This window comes from Cervus elaphus, chromosome 6, assembly GCF_910594005.1.
Source record: "Cervus elaphus chromosome 6, mCerEla1.1, whole genome shotgun sequence".
Lineage (NCBI taxonomy): Eukaryota > Metazoa > Chordata > Mammalia > Artiodactyla > Cervidae > Cervus > Cervus elaphus.
This window is the reverse complement of record NC_057820.1, coordinates 21,845,103-21,862,760: the sequence shown is the minus strand read 5'-3', so window position 1 is coordinate 21,862,760 and position 17,658 is coordinate 21,845,103. Positions and strand designations below refer to the sequence as shown.

At 36.3% G+C, this 17,658-nt stretch overlaps 1 protein-coding gene across 1 annotated transcript in view; it reads right to left on the bottom strand.

Annotated features, from left to right (window-relative positions):
• Positions 1 to 467: 467 nt before the first annotated feature.
• Positions 468 to 17,658, bottom strand: part of ANTXR2 (ANTXR cell adhesion molecule 2) — a 166,322-nt gene continuing 149,131 nt past the window's right edge. Inside the window, exon 17 of the mRNA XM_043906385.1 lies at positions 468 to 2,381. Coding sequence (XP_043762320.1) covers positions 2,343 to 2,381 — 39 coding nt within the window. The 3' untranslated portion in view covers positions 468 to 2,342. The remainder of the gene's footprint in view (positions 2,382 to 17,658) is intronic.

Genomic DNA, 17,658 nt, shown 5'->3' with positions numbered 1-17,658 from the left:
CTGATAGTTCAGTGGTGAATCCACCTGCCAGCGCAGGAGGCATGGGTTCAATCCCTGGGTCTGGAAGATCCCCTGGAGAAGAAAATGACAACCCACTCCAGCATTCTGGCCTGGGAGATCCCATAGACAGGGGCGCCCAATGGACTACAGTCCATGAGGTTGCAAGAGCTGGACATGACTTAGTGACTAAACAACAACTGATCAGAAATGAAAGGCCAAATTAAGAAAACAGCATCTGCCCCAGATGCAAACGTAGAACAATGGTCTACAAGAACTCAATGGGGATGTATGTGGTTTCCAAGTTACACTTGCACACATGGATAATTACTACCAACACTATCATTTGTGAACATAACAGACATTTTGGAACTGGATACAATTCTGTCCCTGCAACTAGCCAAGACAATTCAATATTCAACCAAACAAGGCTTGAGTGTATGTGGGCTTAAAGAAAATGGGAGCCAAAGCACAGGTAAAATTTTATTTATGAATATGGAGACACATGACTTTGGATCCAGCCAGCCAGTGACATAAATAAACTTGAGCAAAAGATTCAAGCTAGAGGATATATACGTATATCTATATATAAAAATCCGTGTGTCTGAGTAAGGCTTCTTGGAACAGTGCCACAGATCTGAACACCAACCATCAGAATCACTCCCGTCCTTTGAAATTTCCATTAAGAGCACAATGGGGGTAATTATACTGGGATGCTCCAAATCGCTGTTTCCATCTTGTGCACTCACATGCCCGCCAAACATGAAATGTTCGCCTTCTCCCTTCCAACATGATGGTTGTTGAACTTATTTTTAGTGTCATTTGATAAGCCTTTGTGCTCGCAGAGAGACATCCCACTGACCCAGCCACTGGTCATTGTCTATACCAGTTCACATCAAAGCAGGCGCACTTTGTCAGGTCTCCAGTCGAATATCCATTTCGCATCTGAAGTACAGTATCGAAAGTGACTAGATCATTTGAGCTTTTCCTTCAGCTGCTGCCTCCTTCCTCCCCCACAGTCTTTCCGCTCACGCTAACATAATTTGGCATCGTCGACGTGACATGATGGTGGTTTTTCTTGAAAAAAATTATAATACAGACATTTTCGATGTTTCGGGGTGGTCGACCCTCCTGATATTTTCATTTATAATTTGACGAGAGGAGGTCTTTTTGTTTTTTCTCTACTGAATCACAACCAAGGTAGAGTGCCCCTCAAAAATCCAAGAAATACGCATACAGTAATAGGTCATTCAATGTCAAAAGGCATAAAAAAGATGAGCAAAATCTTCACAGGCTGCTGCTTGCTGTTGCCTTTAATTATATTAATTAAACTTTGAAATTTTCATGCAAAGAGAGTTGCTGGCTTGTGACGCTGAAGAGCCCTTGGAGACTTGGAGGAAGAAAAAACCCTGAGCGGAAGCTTTGTGGTTACTGCTTCCTTTAAATTAAAAGCAAAACAAACTCCTAGATATGTTTACAGATATTAATGCTTTATGCACTACTAAGCCCTAAACATAGCAAGAGGGGTAAATCGACCCATCACAGGGACAAGTTCTCAAATCATGAGTCCATTAAACTCCACTCAAGATCTCTGGTTAGAGGCTGTCTTCCTGTGGAATAATGCACTATTAATTTTCTTCTTTTCCCAAGTGCATAATGAAAGGAAGGTGTCTTCAAAAACTAAAGGGCAAAATCTTGCTTGCTACCAATACCTTGAGGCATCCTGTCTACATTTTGTCATGCGTGTGCACTTTTCAGTGTTAGAATGACAAGATTTTCCAGTCAGAAGCTTCCCGGAAGGCACATTGTGGTAGGGGGACTTGGAAGGCTTTCGTGATCTGACATAGCTATAAGGCAATAGACTCCATTATCTGCTGAGCCTGGTGGGAGATTTCGCACTCTGCCTTTGGCTAACAATCTTGCCATGTAAACACACAAGTGCCATGTTTCTATGTAAAACACTCCTTCCTCCATTCAGGATCCACCTCGACCAATTGTTTTTTTTCTCCCTATTTTGACATCATCTTCACACTTTTGTTTTCACTTTTTCCTCTTTTACACATTCAAGCAGACCTTCTTGTATAAACCACAGCATGTCCATTAATGTTCCTCTTTATTTTCAACGTCCTGAATCATGAGTTACCATTGAGTTTCATCAACTCCCATGTAGACAGCAGAACAAGTGTTTGAAAATGTTTGGTGAAGCAAAGCAGAAGGCAGAGAAAACATTTCCTGACTGAGAGGAATAAAGCTGCTCTTCCAAAAACTTCTGAAATGCACTTTTTTTTTCATCGGCATTGTGAACATGTACCACCTTCGTACCTCTTGGCCTTCTTGTTTTCCTTTTACTGAGATGGAACTCGAGAGAAGTTTATGCACCGGCCCTAGGAAAGAAACAAATAGTTATTGAAATACTGAAATAATTATTTAAAAAGCCCAAGAACACCTAGTTTTTCTACTATGATAAAACAATTACCCAAGGTACGGTTGACATTAAGATGAAACATGGTCATAAGTTTTTTTTCCTCTGTGTCAAAGCATGATGGTGTTTTCAGATCTTTACCATAGCAAGTACACCTACACAATGGCATGACAGAATTAGAGTGGAAAAAAACATAAACTATGGGAAATACAACTTTGGTATTGTTATTTAAAGAACAGTATCACTATCCTAGCAATAAAAATATCAAAGCCACAAAGCTACATTTTCTATAATGAAATAAAAGTATCCCTTTATTCAAGCTGGTACTTTTAAAGCTGATATAAAATTGGTGCTTCAAAAATGTATACATGAGGAGTATATTTAAGAGATTGGGGATAAGAAGTCAGGGAGAAAGGGAGAGATGCCATTTCTTTGTGATTCTATTTTATAATAGACTTTCACAAGAGACTTATTAGCATTCTTGTCCACTACTCTCGACCATGTCTCACAACTGCACACCACTGTTACATGGTCTCTACACGTAGTGACTCTATTTGCACTCCACATTTCCAAAGACAGTCTGCCAATCCAGTTCCTTAGCACTTCAATAGAGCTTATAGAGAAACATTGTTTTATATGTAACTATAAATAATCCAAGAATTAGTTGAAAATAAAGTTCCAGTTAGTAATAAAAGATCCCCTATTTCCCCCTCCTTGGTTTGACAGTGAGGATGTCTTGTACAGTCTAAATCATATCCAGATTCCTTAGTCCAAAGCTACCACACTGCTTTCAACTTTAGGGTTCAGATCATCATCTTATTGAGATTTTCCTATTTCTCTTAATATCTGCTCTCTAACTTCATATTTTAGACTGTCTTTTCATTTCCCTCTAAATATGAATAATACATTTATTTCAAGTGTACATCCTATGTACGTGGTACATTAAAAAGGAAATAAGATTTTGGTCTGTTTTCCTCTCAAAAATCACTGTACAACAAGTTGGAAATTTCAGAAATCAATAAGAAATATTAAAGCAAGGTAGTTTACATTTGTTCCTGCCTAAGAGGCAAATATTCATCAAATTATCTGCCTTCTAAATAATTTTGGAGGTAATGTTATTACTACGATTGTTGATTTTATTCCTTGCTTTGTGCCTAATATCTACAGATAGTATCTATGCAAAAGGAAGTGTGAGAAAATCATGGAGAAGACTACTTTAGAATGAGATCAAAATTCCTTGATAATGAAATGGTCACAGGTCATGTACTTAGACTCTATTTTTGTATTATCTAGAACCTTCAAACAAGATTTTCATTACGAATATTAAGGGAAAAGATGCTTTTCTCCAGATTAGCTACATTTAGCATCAAGTGCCAAGAAAAATATTTTTAAATGTTATTTTCATGATATATGCCTTTTGAAAAAAATTTTTCCAGGGGGGTAGGAAGGAAAACGACATAAAAAATAAATATTTGGGCAAAGCAGTAAATCAGTCCTTCTGAGCCACAATAGTATAAACAGTATAAATACATACAATGAGAAATAGATTTTAACTGTGCATATTAAAACAATGATGTATATTAAAAATATTATTTTCTGGCAGTTTTCCAGAACCAAAGAAAAGGAAATATATAAGGAATAGCATTCAGAGAGCAAAGATACAAAAAAAATTAATGACATCTTTTCTTGTGTATTTATTATGGACCAAAAATGTAAAAGTTTCTCTCTTCTATATCATTTTGAAAAAGAAGTTACATGAATTTCTACTTTTATTTGGATTTCATCACTAGTTAACTAGATTTAGGTGTAAGGTTCTTTCTCTGACCATTTCTACTCTACACACCAGATTAATCTTAGTGACCCTGATTCATTTATTTTAAGCAACTGGAGAGTTTAAACAGAGAAATTCATAGTCCACTTGAATTTTCAAAATAATGTCAACATCTAAACTATTCCAGACCAAGTTATTTTCTATTTCATTTGGTGTGGTTTAATTAAAGACTAGAAACTAAAATGAAGAAAGCCCTATTGATTTTCACCCTGAGGTCCTTACTCCAACTCTTCCCAACCTTGGGATTAAGCACTGATCATCAGTCTATTGATTTAAGTACCTCAAAACCCTGGTGAATAGCATATATACCCTGGATTTTAGCACACACATTGATAAAAACAACCAAATACCTCCTCTTCTTCTAATCATGGACTCAGGGTTTTTCACTTTTATCAAGATCTGATCATGTTTTAATTTATAGGAATTCAGAAGTTGGTAACTTAGAGTCTTGTTCAAAAGTTACTTCCTTTGTCTAAGCCTTCAGAGGTTAAAGTGTCTGCCTGCAATGCAGGAGGCCCAGGTTCGATCCCTGAGTCAGGAAGATCCCCTGGAGAAGGAAATGGCAACCCACTCCAATATTCTTGCCTGGAGAATCCCATGGAGGGAGGAGCCTGGTAGGCTACAGTCCATGGGGTCACAAAGAGTCATACTGAGCGACTTCACTTTCACTTTCAATGGCCAAACCACATTGCATCATAATTGCTTGCTCCAATCTGAGTGCTCCAAAGCTTGAATATGTATCCCAGTTCTGCTATTTATTAACTGTGGGATCATGAGCAACTTATGGTTTCTTCATCAATAAAATGGAGATTAAAAATTGAATGTTTATAAAGACTATTAAGTCTGTTAATATATATCTATAAAGCACTTAGAATAGTACCTGGCATATAGTAAACTCTCAATTAAAAACCAGTCACTATCCATCTCCTGTCTATGACATCATTGCACAATGTTTAACATAGAACAGACATGTAATAAATACTTGCTTAGAAACAACTGGATGTTGTATTAAAAAAAGAATACCTCTACTTGGGGAGAAGAAGACCTTGAAAATGGGAAAACAGAAAAAGTACGAATTTGAGAGAGAGAGAAAAATGGATTACAAAGGAGAAAAATACAACAGTGGAAAGGAGAGAAGATAATATGGAAAAACATAGAATGGAGTAGTTCTAAAAAGAAAAGACAGATAAAGAATAATCAAGAAAAAAAGAAACTGTTGGCCAAAGGAAATTTTTGTTTAGTATTCCATCAGTTATCTTACTCCCAGGGGATTATTTCATGCTAGCTACTACCATTCACTTACCAGAATATTCTAAAATCAAGGCAACTACCCTGGTTGCAAGTGGCTATAATTAAGAGTCTATGGGCCTTCAAATACTACTCAATACTAAGCTTACAAAACCTGTCAATATCATGCTAATTATGTTTAGGGTCAAGAATGTTTGGGCTGCCATTGATATCACATGGCAAGGCAAGCAGTCTAGGCCAGAACACTGCAGAGTAATTTTTGTTCACAGGAAATGGGCTATGACAGGGCTTCTAGGTTTGCTATATCCTCATGCTTACAATGCCTATACAATACAGGTTTGTTACCAAGGTAACAAGGAAAGCAATATGAAATAGCTTGAGCAAATGACTCATCACTGAATGGTTCAGAATGGAAAATATTAGTAGTAAATAGCGATTCTTTTCCTGAGACTATTTCACTTAGTATGCATGTGTGCACTTAGTCTCTCAGTTGTGTCCAACTGTTTGTGACTATAGACTGTATCCTGGCAGGCTCCTCTGTTTGTGGAATTTTCCAGGCAAGCATACTGGAGTGGGTTGCCATGTCCACCTCCAGGGATCTTCCTGACCCAAGGATTGAACTTGCATCTCCTGCATTGCGGGCAGATTCTTTACTGCTAAGCCACCAGGGAAGCCCCCCTATTTCACTGTAATTATAAACAATCAAGCTCTGAAAATTTTTTAAAAAGTCAGTTGAACTAACCTAAATATACAGAAATATACATAGATACATAATTTTAATATTTTATTCTCTAAATAGAGGTTAATACTAGTACCAGGTAAAGAACTATAGACTCTCAAAAATAAACCACTAAAATTGTAATATGTTAAAACAAATGAACGCAAGGTTTCTGCTAGCAAGAGTTAAAATAGATAGATGTGGCTCAGTGGTAAAGAATCCACTTGCCAATGCAAGAGATGCAAGAGATGCGAGTTTAATCCCTGGGTCAGGAAGGTCCTCTGGAGTAGGAAATGGCAACCCACTCCAGTATTCTTGCCTGGAAAATTTCATGGACAGAGGAGCTACAATCCCGAGGGCTGCAGAGTCGGACACAACTGAGCAATTGAGCATGCATGCGATATTACATTTATGCTATATTTTACAAAATAATAAAAGGAGCTTGAATTCAGGTGACACAGTGTTTACAGAATAATATATAATAACATGTAATATTGTATTATGCATGCATGCTAAGTTGCTTCAGCCGTGCCTGACTCTTTGAGACCCTATGGACCCCACCAAGCTCCTCTCCAGACAAGAATACTGGAGTGGGTTGCCATGCCCTGTCCTTCTCCAGGGGATCGTCCAGACCCAGGGATTGAACCTGGATCTCCTGCATTGCAGGCAGAAAAAAAACATTAATTTTCTCTATATTTCCAAATTTTTATTGAATATTTTAAAAATAATTTTCCTGACTTAAAATCATGCTCTAATCATGCATCTAAATAATGGGTAAAATCAAAGTACACTGTTGTTGTGATGATTTAGGTAACACCATATTATTTATTCAATTAGTCAATCACTACAACCAATCTGAATTTCATACCATGCCTTGTAAATCACTAGTTCATAAGTTTCAACAGTAATAACATATAGTCAATATGAAACTGAATTAAAATAGCATCCTTAGGACTGCATTCATTTAAAAATGAACTATGAATATATTCTATTCTTTTGCCTTGGGAGTATAGAATTCTTTGGATGCAATGAAATAATTATTAAATTTATTCATTTTGTATGACATAGATTAGGAGCAAAACTACTTAAACATTTTAAAAAATTAAGGTTAGGTAGAACAAACAGAATAACTACTGACTTTAGATTATAGCCAAATACATTTAAAGTACATTAATTTCAAAACTATGATAATTCAGATAATGACTGACGAGGTTACAATTTACCTTCTTAATATGTTAAACAATCAATAAGGCAAATAAACTATAAACAATATTGTTATGGGCATATTTACCAACTTAAGTTGTAGAATATTAGAAAGGCATTTATATATTAATAATTGAAACCATGGTATTATGATCTGGGTATGACATTTTATTTACCTAATAAAAATTATGACTTAAAAGGAATAAAACTGCCTCACTTTGAACGTAAAACTGTTTTATGCAACTTTATATTGAGCACATTACCTAATTAGTGAGCTTCTGTGACAAGAGAACTCTCATGCATTGCTAGTGAAAGCATAAATTAGCAAAAATTATATAGTAAGTCACATGTGTAATAAGTCTTTAAAAGCTTATATTCCTTGACTCAGTAATTTCATGTTGGGAACTCAGCCCAGTAAAGTGTCTAGACAAAGATTTCAAAATGTTTACCATTGGGTTTTTATAATACGAAAAATATAACAGTTAATTGATATTTATTTCTAGCAGAGGAAAATTAAATTATTATTCATTATCATATATGTAGCCATTAAAATAGAAAAATTTAAAAATATTTAAAGATGTAGGGAAATAATAAGTGAAAAAAATTCCAATATATATATATATACTTTTTATTGGGCTTCCCTTGTAGCTCAGTCAGTAAAGAATCTGCCTGCAGTGCAGGAGACCAGGGTTTGATTCCTGGGTTGGGAAGATCCCCTGGAGAAGGAAATGGCAACCTACTCCAGTATCCTTGCCTGGAAAGTCTCATGGACAGAGGAGCCTGGTGGGCTGCAGTCCATGGGGTCGCAAAGAGTCAGGCACGACTGAGCAACTAACACTTACTTACTTACTTACTCTATTTATTATTATGCAATGTATATGTCTGGTGGGCTTCCCTGGCGGCTCAGACGGTAAAGAATCTGCCTGCAGTGCAGGAGACCCAGGTCAGGAAGATCCCCTGGAGAAGGGAACAGCTACCAACTCCAGTATTCTTGCCTGGAGAATTCCATGGACAGGAGTCTGGAGGGCTCATATAGTCCATGGGGCCACAAAGAGTCAGACACAACTGAGCAACTAACAATGTACGTCTAAAGAGTAAAAGACAAGACTGACAGACTGCAACAAACATACCATGAGGAGTGGAGCTGTATGATTTCTTACATTCTATTTTATATCTTCTCTGTATATTTATACATTTGATAGTTTAAAAAAATAGTTTTCAAATAGTAAATTCAATCAGCAAAAGTGTGATCCTTTCTAACGATCTATATTTATGTTTCTAAAAATCAGCCCAGGAACCCACTGACTGCTCTCAGGAATCACCATCATCTACCATCTATGCCAAAGTTCTTCAGCATTCATGTTCCCACAGGTCACCTCATTTACTTGCCTCAAGGTTGTCTTTTACAGTCAATATCCTGATGAACCTATGTGAGTGTGGTTCTACTCAAGAGGGCATGAGTATGGCAGAAGATGATAATTAATACATTTTATAATACACAGTATTTTCATTTTTATGGTACACAATACTAAGAGTTTCCATAAAAGCCCTGTTCAAGGATTTGTCCAGGTCACAATCAGCAATGTAACTTCTTTAAATGTTTGTATGTGTGTGCGGGTTCACACTCATGAGTGTGTACATGTGTACACATAGCCTACCTCAAACCCTGTGCATACGGGAGTTGATTACCTTTAAATGAAAATATAAGATAAAACTTTCATACGACATCAAACTTTCCAATAAAATGCACAGAATCTAAGGCATATGTAGGCACGTGTGCTCTGTCATGCAGTTGTGTCCAACTCTTTTGTGATCCTGGGGACTGTAGTTTGCCAGGCTCCTCTGTCTAAGGGGTTCTCCAGGCAAGAACACTGGAGTGGGTTGCCATCTCCTCCACCAGGGGATCTTCCTGACCCAGGGATCAAATCTATATCTCCTGTGTCTCCTGCATTGGCAGGCAGATTCTTTACCACTGAGGCACAAAGAAGCAAGGGGTGTGTGTGTGTGTGTGTGTGTGTGTGTATCCACTCAATCAACAAGCAAGGTGTGTGTGTGTGTGTGTGTGTATCCACTCAATCAACAACATAGAATATGTATACTTTAGGCACTCATCAATAATAATTTTGGAATCCTTCCTCCCCAGATCTGTGGGTGAAACTATCTTTGAAAGTGAGGTTCTAAGTGAAATGCTAGCCATTGATTTCTCTAGGTCAGTCTGATTTCTCATGCTGTAGTCCATGATGTCCTGTGGGTTCTAAAAGAGCCACTTCAGCTGGAACAGTGCACAAGAATGGAGGAAACAGACAAATACAAGCTCTCCTAATTCAAATCAAGAAGCTGTACTCTTATCTATGCTTTAAAATCACAATTCATATAAGATTTTGTTTTTACTTAAACTAAAATTGTATTTTGATAACTATTATTCAAGCTATTCATACCTATGTAAAACCAGATCACCAGTAAACTATCAATATACCTGGACTTAGTGTCTTTACTTCTCTTAAGAAATATAATGCCTTCCTAAATAAATGTATGATAACATTAAAGCATTATCCCTTCAACATTTGCTCATATCAAGAACCCATATGAAAGTTTGATCATAAATAGAGAATTTTGCATTTTGGAAAGTTGCTATCGAGGATCAATTTTTGGAGTTCAGAGCTAGGTAGGAAAAAGCTTGTCATTTCTGGTAAGTCCACGTGTTTCCCTTGCATTATGTAATGCCAACTGTATAACTCAGCCTTTCTCTTTGCGCCTTGACTTCCAAAAGCTCAGACTTATATCATGTTCTAAAGCATTGCTATTCTTAGTGTACATTTTCTGGTATAGCTAAAACTTTGGCCCATGATTATCTCTCTATTTTTATCCTTAAGTTTTATTATACATTTTCCTCAATATTTCTTTACAAGTGGATTAAGTATAAGTAATTGTAAATGAATATATTTCTCTCTTAATTCTCAACTTTCTTAATTATGAAGACTCCACACTCATCTAAAACCCTTTAAAACCCTCCAACAAATGTATTACACCTCAATCTCTGTCCTACACAAAAGATCAAATCTTGTCTAATTCCCTTCTTTGTTGCCTTTTCTTATTCTGGTAGGACTTACTGAAGTACCATAGAGATAGCTGATGTCAGTTTAATCTTAACCTATATGAATTTGAAGCTTAAACATGCAAACAGGTTGAAACTACACTATTTCATACAATTCCAAAAGTTCTTCTACAAAAATAAATCTCCTAGGTCTAAAGACTAGATGCTTAACTTCATTTTCTTTGATAGCTAGAAAAAAATAAGCACAATATGATGCTTTATAAACTTTAAATGTACTTATATGCCAATTCATCTCTTAGAGCTGAGGTCTATGCAAAGGCTTTACTCAGTTTCTCTCAGTATAAGAAGGAACAGAATGTACCAAGGATATATTACAAACTGGTACATCACTTAACTCCACTTAGGTGATTTTCAGGAAACACCAAGTATCTATTAGAGTAAGAAGTTCATTGACATTTCATCGTTGGCAATACCTTCTCTTGGGTCACATAATAAGTAGGAGTAGAAAGTTGAGACCCCAAATAAAAATGTCCAGTGCCGTTACTGTTCTTTTGCTAATGAAACCAGGAGATTAAAACTAGACAACAGTAGGAACCAATATATTTACTGTTGGTTAAGTGCATAGACCCCAACTCTGTAGCAATATTTGAAAATTGATTTTGCCAATCCATTGTTAGTGTGACCAGAGTAGCATTAACCAGAGGAAGTGCCACATTTCCCATCTCTTGAGCATTAAAATTCTGCTGGCATTAACACCTGCAAGCTCCTTTACTAGCGTTCTGCACAGGATATATTTCACTGCTATAACCGTTACAGTATTATGCTCACCTCATAAATATCCACTGACAAGCTGAAGCATACAACTGCACTTTAGTTTAGACTTTTCAAACACAGATAGCTGATTTATTTATATCTGCACTTCAAAAAAGACTTTACTAAACCTTCATGCTTTGTGCAACAGTGAACAGTGACTCAAATTTAAAATTGTGTACAAAGCAGAGATGCACACAGAAACAGACCCAAGACAACTGAAGAGGTCTAGGAAATCACAAATGTCAGGAAAGAATGTGGACCTGAGAACACAATAGGCTCTTTGAGTGAAAATTTCCTGTAGCCACAGGAGGTACAGAGGGAGGGAAGGGTGGTATTCTCTCTCTCTGTCTAAATGTCAGAACTTCCTGAGAGGTTTATTTCATTTTTTTAGTGAAAGGGCAAGTTAGTGAAGCTTACATATCTAATACTAATAGCATAATAAGACTACATTCAACTATCAGATATATATATATATACATACTATATATGTATATAAAACATATACATATATACGCTGTACACACACATAATGAGAAAGATATATATACACACAGTTAAGTGTTAATTGTTCAGTCGTGTCTGACTCTTTGCAACCCCATGGAGTGTGTAGCCTGCCAGGCTCCTCTGTCCAAGGGATTCTCCAGGCAAGAATACTGGAGTGGGTTGCCATTTCCTTCTCCAATATATACACAAATGTATATGTATAAAATGTATACATAATTATATATGTGAATATATTATTTATATATTATGATATATATTATATAGGTAAGGATCTGTGTCATCCTGCTTTAAAAAAAACTGAAATATACTGAGCCAAAATATAATATAATCCATATACTTTTGTTCTAACAGAAGCCCAACCTATACCATATGTTCCATTTACCGTGGAGACAACACACCATAGAGAGATTCAGTTAATGTCATGAAGGGAAGTACTAACTTTGCCTGATGAAGTCACCTTTCAATTTTTTTCTCTTCATTCTGTTATGGCACCTGCAAACTTTTAGTGACTCTACATGTACTGGTAACATTTATTTTGCAAATATCTATGTGTCTTTATTTTTCTGAGATTCAGGCATACAGCTGGCAGTTAATGAAACATCTAATTCGTACCTCATAATAGTAAGGCACAAAGGCTAAAGGAGCCTTCACTAAATGAAAGGCAGAACCCTACCAAAAGCTGGGGCCATAGCAGGGAAACTGAGAGAGACCCCTACATAGTACATAACATTTTCCTTGAAAGCAAAGCAATCAAGTGAAAGCTAGGGAGAAAAGCAGGAGGGGAGTGAAATATTACCTTTTCAAAGACACACAGGGCCTTCCCTAAGAAAAAGGAAGCAGCCCTTGAAGGTTTGGGGAATGGGAAGAGGAATGAGAAAAACAGCCCTGAGGGACTCAGAACATTCTTGATCCACATGGCAATAGCCTGTTGAAACCTGGAAGAGGAGAACTGAGAAAGATCCCTCCAGGATTCATGGGGCCTTCTGACAGTACAGGGAACATGGCCAACCAAAGGATGTACAGCAAGGAATCAATATGGAAATGGGTCTTTCAAAGCACAGAAAATGATAATAGGGGAGGTGTGGTCCTGGATGCTGGAGAGCAAAGAGAACTCCCCAACAACTAGGAAGCTCACAGATGGGTGGTAAAGGAGAGAGACAGAGATAGATATGAGATGGGGGTGGGGGTGGGGTGGAAGGAGAGCTCTACTAAAGGAAAATCCTTGATCCTGCCTTCAAATGTCTGGAAGCCAGTAGTACACTAAATCTAAGATGGCAACAAACTGAGACCAGCTCAACTCTAAATCAGCAACATGGCAGAGAAACTGTATACATGTTTCCAGAGGTAAATATTATCTAGGTTAGTTTTTATTTTTTAATGACAGTGTCCATCATAAAATTGCAAATTATTGTATTCACAAGGAAGTAGGACGATATGACCTGAAAGCAACAGAAAACACAGTTAATATAAGCAAATCTATACTTAAGAGACAAGGACTTTAAAATATATATGATAAAATATTATTAATAAAATTTCTAATGAGAAAGATGGATAGCATGCATAAAAATATTAAATTCATCAGAAATATGCAAACTCTCAATAAGAGCAAAATGGAAAAACTAGAAATAAAAAAGTAGTAACAGATATAAAGAGTGTTTTTGATTCATGTAAAAGTAGGCTAAAATAACAGAAGAAAAATGCATTGAACTTGAAGGTAAGAGAATATAAATTGTTCATATTGGAAAAAAAAAAGGGAAAAAAATAACTAAAGATAATCTGAGACCACTGGGACAATATCTAATGGTCTGTCACATGAGTAATTGGTGTCTCAGAAAAGAAAAGAAGGAATGGGGCAGAAAAATTTGAAAAAAAAATAATGGCTAAGAATTTCCTAGATTTGATGAAAGGCATAAACCTACATATCAAGGAAACTCAGTGATCTTCAAGCAGGATAAATACATAGGAAACCTTACCAGAGAATATATAATAAAACTTATGAAAACCAAAGAATATCATAAGAGTATAACTCTCTGCCCCTCATCATTCCAGCCAAAGATAGTCTATATAGAGAAAACATTTGTAAGCACAACAACTAACATTTTATCAGAAACAATGGAAAATATAAGACAGCAGAATTCTCTCAAATGCTAAATGGGGAGGAAAAAAGTCAACTTCAGGAAGGTAAGCAAAATAAAGACATTTTAAGACAAGCAAAACCTGACATAATTTATCTACAATAAACTGCAACAACCACAAGTGTTAAATGAATTTCTTGAAACTGAAAGAAAAGACACTAGATGGAAGCCTGGATGTGCAGGAAGAAACAAAGAGAAATAGGAGTAAATATGTGCATAAATGTGAAATATAAATATATAAAAAATAAAAATTATATGACACTACTGATTACTTAAAGCAAAAATAATAATAACATATTACTGAATTCATAACATCTGTAGAAGTACAATATATGATAATAAGAAACATAGAAATAGAAGTTAATAAATGAAAGTTAGGGCATGGTAATGTTTATATATTACTTTAAATTTGTATACAATTATTAGATTGTAGATTAAGAAAAGTTATCTCCAGAGAAAACACTGAAAAATAGCACAGAGGTATATCTTAATATATTACATAAAATACTATATTAATCCAAAAGAGGTCAGAAAAAGAGAAACAGGGGAATAAAGAATGGATAGGACAAATACAAATAAAATACAGTAGATGCTAGAACTGAAAATAAACGGAAACCAATGAACTGGATACATAATCACATTTACAAAACAACTATTTCAGGAGACTTAACACAGTATTTTCTTTGTGTATCTACTACAGAAAATAATTTAAGAATAAACAGACTAACAAAAAATGTTTTATTTCATTCACTAGTCTAAATTTTGGTAATGCTACTTTATTATTAATTTGTAGCTAATATATTTTATAGCACAGGGCAGATAAGTATTTAAATATTGGGAAGGTTGAGGTTTTTAATGTAAGAGAAAATAGGTACAAGTATGAATTAAAAAATATTTAGTAAGAGCCTTTAATTCCAAATTAGAATTGAAAATATACCATAAACTCATGATTTTCTCAAAACTATTGGTTTTCTAGTTCTACCTGCTGAAAATGCTTAGAAACAATGAATACCCAAAACAACTAGCACCCCCATATACAAACATGCTTTATCTAAATAATATTATTTACTAAAAACATCTAAATCTCCTTGGAATTGAATGATTTATTCCAGTTTTGAAACAAAAATATAAAAGATGAGTATGGGACATATTTTGACAAAACTGAAGAAAATTTACCAAAGACTAATGTGGGCTGTGTCAAAAAGATATAATAACCAACATGAACTCAGTTCAGTTCAGTTGAGCCGCTCAGTTGTGTCCTACTCTTTGCGACCCCATGAACCGCAGCACGCCAGGCCTCCCTGTCCATCAACCAACTCCTGGAGTTCACCCAAACCAATGTCCATTGGGTTGGTGATGCCATCCACCCATTAGGTTTTTGCAATATGGTTTCTCTGATCGAACTTATCATCACAAATAGTAGAACAATTGATATGGTACATTACCAAGTGCATAGCACCACTTATTAATAATCCATGCCATAAAAAGGTGAATTTGAATCGGAATAAATGGTTACAGAGTACCAGTATATATAAGCGTGTGTGCCGCAGACCAGTGCCGGAGGAGCTGTACTTTATAGAAATGTCCAGATGGCACACAGATTCTAAGGAAGTCAATGAAACTATGACTACCTGGGGAAGAATAATTCTGGTAGAGAAATCAAGTGGAAAGTGTAACTGGCATTTCCACAGAAAAGTAATACAGACAGTACGGCAAGAGCAGACTGAGCAATGAAGGGAGGAAGTGGAGGTCAGAGAGGAAGGCAGAGACCCTATGATATAAAGTCCTGTAGCAGTAACTGTCATAAATTCTCTTTTTAAAAGTCAAGTTACTAATTACACAAAGTTAACACCCAAAGCCCGGGACTGTGTGGATCACAACAAACTGTGGAAAAATCTTAAAAAGATGGGAATACCAGACCACCTGACCTGCTTCCTGAGAAATCTGTATGCAGGTCAAGAAGCAACAGTTAAAACTGGACATGGAACAGCAACATGTCCCAATATGGACATGGTTCCAGACTGGGAAAGGAGTATGTCAAGCCTGTATATTGTCACCCTGCTTATTTAACTGATATGCAGAGTACATTATAAGAAATGCTGGACTGGATGAAGCACAAGCTGGAATCAAGATTGCCAGGAGAAATATCAATAACCTCAGATGTGCAAATGACACTACTCATGGCAGAAAACGAAGAAAAACTAAAGAGCCTCTATGAAAGTGAAAGAGGAGAGTGAAAAAGTTGGCTTAAAGCTCAACATTCAGAAAACTAAGATCATAGCAACTGGTCCCATCACTTCACGGCAAATAGATGGGGAAACAACGGAAACAGTGACAGACTTTATTTTCTTGGGCTCAAAAATCACTGCAGATGGTGACTGCAGCCATGAAATTAAAAGGTGCTTGCTTCTTGGAAGAAAAGTTATGACCAGCCTCGACAGCTTATTAAAAAGCAGAGACATTACTTTGCCAACAAAGATCCGTCTAGTCTAAGCTATGGTTTTTCCAGTAGTCATGTATGAATGTGAGAGTTGGACCAAACAGAAAGCTGAGCACGGAAGAATTGATGCTTTTGAACTGTGGTGTTGGAGAAGACTCTTGAGAGTCCTGGGACTGCAAGGAGATGCAACCAGTCCATCCTAAAGGAGATCAGTCCTGGGTGTTCACTGGAAGGACTGATGCTGAAGCTGAAACTCCAATACTTTGGCCAACTCATGTGAAGAACTGACTCATTTGAAAAGACCCTGATGCTGGGAAAGATTGAAGGCAGGAGGAGAAGAGGATGGCAGAGGATGAAATGGATGGATGGCATCACCAACTCGGTGTTTGAGAAAGCTCTGGGAGTTGGTGATGGATAGGGAAGCCTGGCGTGCTGCAGTCCACGGGGTCACAAAGAGTTGGACAGGACTGAGCAAATGAACTGAAGTGAACTGACTGAACACCTGTATTCCTCCTCATTTCTTTTACAATAGACTGAGCTAAGATGTTAAGTGATTTCCTTTTCAAAGTTCTTAAGACCAACACACACACACACACACACACACACACACACTTTCTCTCTTTCCCACATACTCTCAACAAATAATATCAGGATAAAAAACCCAAACTCCAACCACTATGTCAAATAATAGCTAATTGAAAACTCAACCCACGTTTGAATTATGTATTTATATAAATGCTGACAAATCCAAACAAAAAGTATGTTATATCACAACTCTTCAATCAGGTGGAAAACAGAATAAATTAAATCACTCATGGAAGAATGATGCATGAAAATATTAATTTTCACCTGAGTATTTATAGACTTAAAATTTTAACCTCCAGTTGTTAATATCACAGAGCAATAATTTTACATGCAATTTGTGTATTTTTTCCTAGAAAATTAGGCATCAAGATAATTCATTTGTCTTATCAAACTGATTTTGGCACATTAAAAGAGAAACCCCAAATGCTTATACACCATTGTCACTGAAAAACATTTATCGGGACATTTTGTTAATGTATACAATCCTAGTAATACAATGATTTCTTCCTAGCTAAGTTTAGATCCTAAGAATTACATCCTCACTTTTCAGTCAGTGTATGTTGTCCCAGTTAAAAAAAATTAATAACTAAAAATGTGTTGATGAATTCAGCCTATCAGGAAGACCCCCTGAAGAAGGAAATGGTTTCATTAGCTGTCTCTAAAGTATTCACAGCTCTTCGAGTCATTTGTCAGAGAGGTAAATTCCC